The sequence below is a fragment of the Lolium perenne genome, chromosome 3, assembly GCF_019359855.2.
Source record: "Lolium perenne isolate Kyuss_39 chromosome 3, Kyuss_2.0, whole genome shotgun sequence".
NCBI lineage: Eukaryota > Viridiplantae > Streptophyta > Magnoliopsida > Poales > Poaceae > Lolium > Lolium perenne.
In genome coordinates, this window is record NC_067246.2 from 19,447,900 (window position 1) to 19,456,539 (window position 8,640).

General features: G+C 43.2%; 1 protein-coding gene and 1 long non-coding RNA gene across 7 annotated transcripts in view; one reads left to right on the forward strand and one right to left on the reverse strand.

The window, feature by feature from the left end:
• LOC127341070 (cycloartenol synthase) overlaps nt 1-8,397 on the reverse strand; it is a 74,214-nt gene extending 65,817 nt beyond the window's left edge. For 4 of the 5 annotated variants that reach the window (XM_051366845.2, XM_051366844.2, XM_051366843.2 and 1 more), the window contains exon 1: nt 8,113-8,397. In XM_051366845.2, the coding sequence (XP_051222805.1) occupies nt 8,113-8,316 (204 nt within the window). In that variant the 5' untranslated portion in view covers nt 8,317-8,397. The remainder of the gene's footprint in view (nt 1-8,112) is intronic. The other variant, XM_051366846.2, reaches the window with a different exon arrangement.
• On the forward strand, nt 2,086-7,795 carry LOC127341071 (uncharacterized). 2 transcript variants are annotated; one of them, XR_007875178.2, is made up of 4 exons: nt 2,086-2,337; nt 3,586-3,685; nt 4,110-4,192; nt 7,447-7,795. It is a non-coding gene; the product is annotated as an uncharacterized lncRNA (long non-coding RNA). The 2 variants fall into 2 exon arrangements; XR_007875179.2 differs by having other exon boundaries at nt 2,087-2,337; nt 4,116-4,192.
• Nucleotides 8,398-8,640: the final 243 nt, after the last annotated feature.

Here is an 8,640-nt window from a genome sequence, read left to right on the forward strand (position 1 = left end):
TTTTTTAGGTCATGATTTTTTTGGCCAAATTATGGGTTGCAAATATATAGGTTTACTAAGTGGGATATTGTTTGTAGACCAAAGGAGCATGCTCCATTAGGAGTGGATCTTTTAGAATTAAAAAGATAAGGGTTTAATTTACAAGTGTTTAATTTTATAAACACACTAATGAAGAAGGAGTATGGCAGGAGATCCTCCATAATAAATATCTCCGGTTTCCACTAAACCAACCTAACTTACCATTTTGTAAATGTCTTGTGAACATTAAGGATGGTTTCTATGAGAGGGGGTCCGTTGTTGTTGGTAATGGTGACCTTAGTAGGTTACGGGAAAACACCTAACTTGGGGATAAGCCTCTTGTCGTGCAATAACCGAGCCAACATGATATTTTTTTATCCCAAGAACTTCATTGTGGCAAATATAATGAATCAAGTTTCTCTCAACTTAAGAGTTCGACAAATCCAGGAACAGATGTGATAGATGGCAACATTTGGTCCAGAGACTTATGTTAGTGCTTCTATCAATGAAGATGATGCGTTTCGTTGGAGCTTAATCTCCTCCAGTAATTTTACCGTTAAGTCAATGTATTTATATTTTATTAATGCTCACACAGTATACCTTAACATGTACATATGAGAGATTAAGGTTTCATTTAAAATAAAAAAAATTATATGGTTTCTTCATAAGAAGGTTATTCTTTAGTCAAATGACAGTGACAAGGTTGTACCAAATGTTGTGTTTGTGTTCATGATGAAACAATATAACATATTTTTATAATGTGTCATTTTGCAAAAAAAATGGAAGATTATGTATATGACTTTCATATCCCACCACTAATCACTAATGACTATTACAAATTTATTTGGGAATTTATGCAAACTATACTTTATGATAAATTGTAGTACTTTCTTAATAACATAATAAAGGCCGTATGCATCAATTAATGCAAAGGTTGAGGCAGTTCCCTTTTCGGAAAAAAAAAATGCTTCGTTTGTTGCTCTAGGCGAGCGCCTCGCTGGAGAGTAGATGGTGAATTATGCGTCCCTAGATCGGGCCTCTGCTAGCTAAGGGCATTTTCAATGGGACGATGCAAACGGACATTTTTAATTCATTTGTGTTAGCACGGACAAAAAATCACCTCCAGCGGCTAGACGAAAAATGACCGCCGGCGTCTGTCTAGATGCAAATCAAGCACAAATATGCGACAGGAATGGGTCCGCACGGACACGTCCGCACGTCCGTTTTGCCCCAGCTGGCTCCTCTCTCTCCTCCCCGAATTAATGCCCTGCTCATGTGCGGCCACTTCTAGCCACACAAATCGTATCCAAAATGACCTAATGCTATCTCAGTTCCGGTCTCCCCAAAGATAAAGAGCTCCTCTAACAAAAACAAAATCTACCATGGTAGCTGGGACCATTCTATTGAATGGGGCTACCAACAAAAACTAGAGGAGATAAAAAATTGGTTTCATAGAATAGTTTGAACGAAAACATGCTAAATGGAGTAACTAGCATCAAAATTGTTAAGCTAGGGATAAAAAAGGAATTTATTCGTTTTAATAAGAACATTCAAATTTTATCATATGTTCATAGCGCTCCATTTTGCTCACGTATTGCTCTTACGTTTTCTCTAAAATAGACGAGATCGAGCAGCCAAAGTGAGCCTCACTAGTCTAGTTACTAGAGTTAATAAGCGAACAATCCTGCAGCCATGTGCTCGTCTTTCTTAATTCAGATATGGTAAAACAAGGTACTCCCAATTCCCAAAACATTTTCAAAACCCTGTAATCGCTTTTTACAAATTTATGGTTAAATATCATCTAGTAACAAAACCGCTGTTTTAGTTCCGGTTTGTGGACAACCGGAACTAAAGAGGAGGGTTTTTTTTTTGACACAACTAAGGCCTCGTTTGGTACAAGGGTATCTGCAGGGATGGGAGAGTATTATCCCGGCCCATTCTCGAAACCCCGCTAATCCCCGGAAGCCCATTTGGTAGAGGAGTTTTGGGTCAAAAAATCCCCGCCCATCCCCGGTTAACCCCGTCCCCGACCCATTTTTTGACTTGGGCCGAATCCCGGACCTGCACCTCGCGTATTATCCCTGTCCCCGCTCGTCCCCGACCGAAACCCTACCCAGACTGCACGCAAGCGACGGCGGCGATCGAGCGAGCGGAGCTGCGGCGAGAACCGCAGGAGGGGCGGGAGAGGCGGAGAACCTTGCCGGCGAACACAAGGATGGATCCCGCCTAGCCGCTCCACATCAGATCGCAACCGTTCTTGGTATCTGACCGGCGACGCCACCTCCGGCCGGTCTTGTACTCCAGTCCGCATCCTCTCAGGTAACCCCCTTTTCTTTCTCCCTCTCCGGGTGCTAGGTCTGGACGAGCTCCGGTAGGCAGTAGTAGCAGCACGGTGGCGATGGCATGCAGAGACACCAACGCGAGGGCCAACGACTTGCTGTTCCTAATCACGTATTTCTCATATATATATGTTGTTCCTAATGATACCCTGTGACTGAACCTTCCTAGACTTTCACTTCATCACTTGTATTCACATTTATCCGTTACTTCATTTTTGTCTCACCTGAATCTACATGGAAGTTCTGAAGAGTTAAAACTGTTGAATAATTCTTGTGCATCTTCAGTTTAGGCGCATGTTTCAGCCTATTGTCGGCAACAGCTAGTAATTCTGTCAGTTAAGTTGTTAGGCTTTGCATGTTCTAAATTCAGTTAGGCTAGTTGTAGGATGGCACAGAAGAATTAGTCAGCTGTTTAGTAGTCAGTTGAGTTGTTAGAGACCGTTTCCTTCTGTTGATAATAAGGAGAGCAAAGAGGACAAGTTGCATGCAGTACGCAACACCAAAAAATACACTCGCGTCTCTCTCTCTGATCTGAGTTATTCCTAATTCGTGTGAGTTGCATTAGTACTATATGCTCTTGTGAGTATGCAGCTCACTTTCCAATATTTTACATCAGTACTATATGCAAAATTTACAACATATATGCTGCATTGATTGGTGCTGTGAAAACTGCTTGCTCCCACATCAGGTCGCCGCCGTTCTTGCAGTCTGACCGGCGCCGCCACTGCTGCCGTTATAAACTGATTGAATTTATAAAGTTGATATAAGGTTGCCCTGTTTCTACTGTATGGTGTGCGTGTGGACAGACCATGCTAGCAGCAGGTGCTGCTAGATTGGGATTGCAGCAAGTTAATTTATAAGTATGTTTTGCATTGCCTCCAACAAGTAGCTTGTTCACGGTTTGGTTTAGCAGCACATGTATCCACTATTTATATCTTTGCATGAACAAACAGTATTGGGGAACATAACTGTGAACTTTAGCTTCTAGGTGCTCCAATGGCTTTTCACTGTCTACACTACTTTATAATCCTTGTGCTTTTGCACTCACTTAATTCTAAAATACTGGTTATTGTAACTGTTATATTTGTCATTATTCCTACTTCATGTATTTCAAATACACAAATCACCCTTTGTCAGTCTTGATATTAATTATAAGAAATTTTCATCTTCATATAGTAAAATTAGTCACTTTGTTGTGATGCTTTGTTGATCTGGTGGTGATGTGCAGGGAGCAGGTCAGCAAGCGTGGGTTTGGAGTCGGCGCCACCGTCTGGAGCAAGGGTTGGGCTTGGGCTGGGCGACGGGAGCACGCACCTGGTTCGAGACAGGTCTTCTCTACCTCCATGCTGTTATTTTCTCGCTTGTTACGGCGAGGCAATTAATTATCATCATCACGGTGTTGTACGATTGATGTTCATTCTTGGTAGGAAGTCATGAGCACTGAATTAATTAGTATGTATTTATCATTGCAGTATTAGTGTTGAATGTATGTAGCTGCTCCAGATATGAAGCAGTAACAATTTCCAATTTTCTGACTAGTTAGTTACAGTTCTGTACATAGAAACTAACATGATAGTTACCTCAGTTAGTAAATCTAGCTACAATATGTCAAGAAAATGAACTTGATTGACAGTCTAAATATGACTGAAAATGTTGTTTCTACTGAATAAAGGTTATTACAACACTGCTATGAAGGTTATAATCTAAATATGCTTAACCGCAATAGATTAATCACCTCCTTGTTATTGACAGGAACAGTCTGGTATTCTCTCCGACTAATTCATTCAGTGGAGAGCTCCCACCTTCTTGGGATCGTGTAGCAACACCAAAATTCGGTATGTACCTGCTAAGTAGTACTCTGTTATTGGATTTAGTTTAACTGTTTTGAGTGCTTGCTGGTTTGTTAAACAATTTTCTGTTTATTCATGTTTCCTCAATTTCATCTCTCGGTATATAAGTTCGATGCTTTTGCTCCCTATTTTGAATAATGTACTATTGTTACTCCCTGTAACATAAGGAATTCCATTAAACTAAACCATGACAACTCAGTTAACTTGCGAAGTGTATTTTCTGTGTATTAATATAGGTTGTCATGGACTTGCGGAGTGTAGAACGTGGTAGGAAGAGGAAAAACGAAGATGAAGAGTTTATGTTTGTCATTTTGCCTGCATTGTACTTCCACTTGACATGGCAAAAACAAAGACAGCAAAGACACCTTTCGTTTGTATATGGCAAGGAGCATGTTAGAGAACTGCTTGGAGGACACCTCAAGAACTGCTTAGCTGCCTTTAGGATGGAGCCGAATATTTTCATGTGGTTGGCATCATATCTTAGAGAGGAGGGATTGATTTTAGATTCTAGGATCAAGGTTGAAGAGAAACTTCACCTTTACCTCTACCGCTGACCAAAAACCACACATGGATATCGAAACTGATTCTGATGATGATGATGAAAATAGGGATGCTGATTTCGTGATCTTAGAGCAACCACATGTGGAGCATGTACATGACAATCAGGTCAACCAAAGACAGGTTGGGTTGGAGGCTGGGTTGGAGCATGTACTGGCTACTCAAACACAAGCTAGTGTGACAAGTGTAGAGGCGAATCAAAGAAATGGTGCTGGTCCCTCAACAAACAAGCCAAGAAAACGCAAGAGCAACCCCAAGATGAAACCTAAGAGCACTGGAGATGCATTAGTTGGAGTCATTGACCGGTTTGTCAACATCAAAGAGAAAGAAGTCAACAACGAAGCTGCTCAACAATTCACCATAAGCAAATGCATCGCTGCCTTGAGAACCTTGGAAGGTTTTGATCCTGCTAAAAAACCAAAAGCCTTTGTGGTCTTCAAAAGTGTCGATAACCGCGAGATATTTTTCAGCTCCGTCGACGATAATGATGGCAGTGCACTAGCTTGGCTTAATGGTGAGATGGCCATGCACTACAGGAATGGACGCATACGCCGACGGCCAGCTGCCCTCGGCGTAGCCACGCCTGGCCCTCGGCATAGGCTACGCCGACGGCAGCCCTCGGGACCACGCACGTGCCAAATCCGCTTCCGGGGCATTGCTTCCCATCCCGGGGACCACGCACGTGCCAAATATGGCCTCGTTCCGACAAACTATGTGGTGTCACAGACCGTTTCCTACTCATTTGCCCTAAAAGCCATAGAACTCCGGACGTGATAGCTCTGTTTGTGAAGGGTTTTCCAAAATAATTGTTGTATCCTAATTCTGTCTTTTGGAGTGGTTACTAGGACACATAAAATGACGCCATGCGGCTCCAAGGGATTTTCTAACTTAGTTTAAATTGCCATCCGGCCAAAACGGGCCCCCACGGAGATGCGGTATGGCCGTACCGGGCGCGCTGTTGCACCCATTCACCATCGTGCTAAACGGAAAAATTTTAGCACATAAAGTGATGAGTTGTAGACCTAAAAACATTTTCCCATAATTTATTGAGTGACGGAAAGTGTACCCCTAGTTCAAATCCGGTCACTTTCCAGCGGATTCAGCGGGACACAGCAGGAAGCCGCAGGGATTCACAGATAGCTAGCATGCACATATGACATGTGATATGTGGTGCGGAGGCGGTGTCCTACTACTACGCGGAGGTCTCGCGCAATACAAAAATACGTCTCATGTAGCTGGTTCACAAAAAAAACCCGTTTTGGCACCCCGAAAATGAAAAAACCATCGGCCATGGGTCGGATTGGAAATCCGCTTCCGGGGCATTGCTTCCCATCCCAGGGACCACGCACGTGGTAAATATGGCCTCGTTCCGACAAACTATGCGGTGTCACGGACCGTTTCCTTCTCATTTCCCCTAAAAGTCATAGAACTCCGAACTTGATAGCCCTGTTTGTGAAGGGTGTTCCAAAATAACTGCCGTATCCCAATTCCGTCTTTTGGAGTGGTTACTAGGACACATAAAATAACGCCATGCGGCTCCGCGGGATTTTCTGACTTCGTTTAAATCGCCATCTGGCCAAAACGGGAACCCGATGACATATAAGAAAGTGTTTGAATTGTTACTATATTAACATGATATACATGATTCAAATATGCATGATTTTGACAGAAACGGATAGAGGATGTTTTTATGAACATTTAGATACCTTATACGCATTTTTCTGACATCATATGAATTAGTTATGATTTTTACAAAATTAGACAAATTTGACAAATAGTCTACGCCGAGGGTGGCCGTCGGCGTAGCCCTGTCTACGCCTAGGGCCAAACATATGCCGAGGGCTGCCCTCGGCGTAGACTTCGCTACGCCGACGGCAACGATACGCCGAGGGTGAGACTCGCTGGCTGGCCGTGCCGGGCCATACGCCGACGGCCCCGACATTTGGCCGTCGGCGTATGCCACGGCCCTCGGCGTACGTCGCCATTCCTGTAGTGATGTTATCATGAGGTAATAGCCTCATTCTCTCTCTCCTTTTATTACACCCTTGTGATTTATTTAATTACTCCCTGATGTCAAACCATTATTATCTGAAATGCAAAGGCACTTAACAATTTAATAGCTTTATTCTCATTTCATTGCTAGGCATCTTGAGACTTTTGAGTATACATGTTGGAACCAGCGTGTATATATATGTCGCCCTAGTATGTTGTTTTTAATTTCTCCTGCTAGTCAACAACTAACATTGCTACTTCACGGTACCAGAAAAATGCATGCTTTGCTATTGTACTATAACCATACTGGATGCTTAGAATGATGGGAAGTCACAGTACATGGTCATTTTAATCACAATACATGGTCCTTTTATTCCTGGAGTATGTAGCTCACTTTCCTGGAGTATGCTTAGACTGGCTGTTCTGCAAGTGTTACACTGAAGATAACACTGCTGTATATGAGGCTTGCTTTAGCATGAAACTGTATTTTTTCTAGCCTTTGTAGACCTAGACTCTCTACTACTTTTTCATGGCTCATACGTGTACTTGCTTTGCATCTGTTTATCAATGAAAAATCAAAGCTATCCCTTCTTCTAGTAATTATGGAAGTTGCTTTGCAAAATATATCTTTTTTGAGCATTTCGGATGTTGGAACAACACTTATTCCAATGCCTCCATGTTTTGTTCAGGTTTCAGTTTCCAAAAGCCTTCGTAGCCGCTGCTCCGGTCTACGTCTACTGTCGCACATGTCGCTGCAATTTCTACCAGTGATGGCACCTGTGATGTGTGCTCGCGTCTGATGTTGGTCAAAAGACTGTTTGTTGTTGACTGGTGTAACCTGTTATGATATTTTGTAGTGTCATGGTTGCTCAGAAGTTGCAAGGTTCACATGTTATGTTGTCTGTGATGAGAATTGTGACAACATGAGTTCCTTTTCCACTGTATCCTGGATTTTGGACTTTCAGTCTCACTGTCGTATTGGACCTGATACACATGGATAGACATAGTGACATAAAGGTTCTTTAGTTCAGATTTTAAGGCCGTGTGGCCAGTGACGTAAAAATTTAATCTCTGCTACTATATGTTGGTTTGTCTTGTTGATTTCAATTTTCGTTGTGTGCACCAATCCCTGCCAACCAAATGATAGTTTATAAAAGTGGAGATTAGGGATTGAACGGGATGGAGTTTAGTGGGGATTGGGTGAAGGCTGGGGTTTCACCCAATACTCTAGCGGATTATCCCCATTAATCCCCACTAATACTCTCGAACCAAACAAGGCCTTAGTGATCTGATCGAAAATCTCTAAAAGGTAATCAAAAAATGATTAACTTGTTGAGTGGGTGTGAGTCACGGACCTGTAGGCGCATGGGGAGGTCGGCGCTGTGCTTCATCTGGTGCCGCTGGCGGAAGAACTCATGGCGCGCGGCGTCGAGGTCGTCCACGGCACCAACATCGTCGGCCGTAGGGTCGAACTCCCAGACCTGCCGACCGACGTGCCCATTGGTGGTGCGCAGCCACGGGTCACCGCCGGTCGCCTCAGCGATCCTTAGCCGCCACATCGCCTGAGGAGTTCAGCTAGCTATCAGGCCGGCTTCCTGCGCAACTGGAGTCGTTGGTGTGGTACTTGCTAGCTGCTAGTGATCACAGTATTTATAGACCACTCAGGTTTGGGTCAGTTAGCTATCAGGTTTCAAACGTTTCACTTATCACTTACTTAAATCGGCGACAAGTACGTATAAAACAGAGGATCTATAATCTCTCTCCTCTCTGCTGTAAAGTTCAAATCGGTGATGATGGTGCGTCACGGAATGTTTCCCTTTGGCCCCTCCATTATTTGAAAATCTTGGGCCGCCACATTCAATGCGAGGTTACATGATACATGC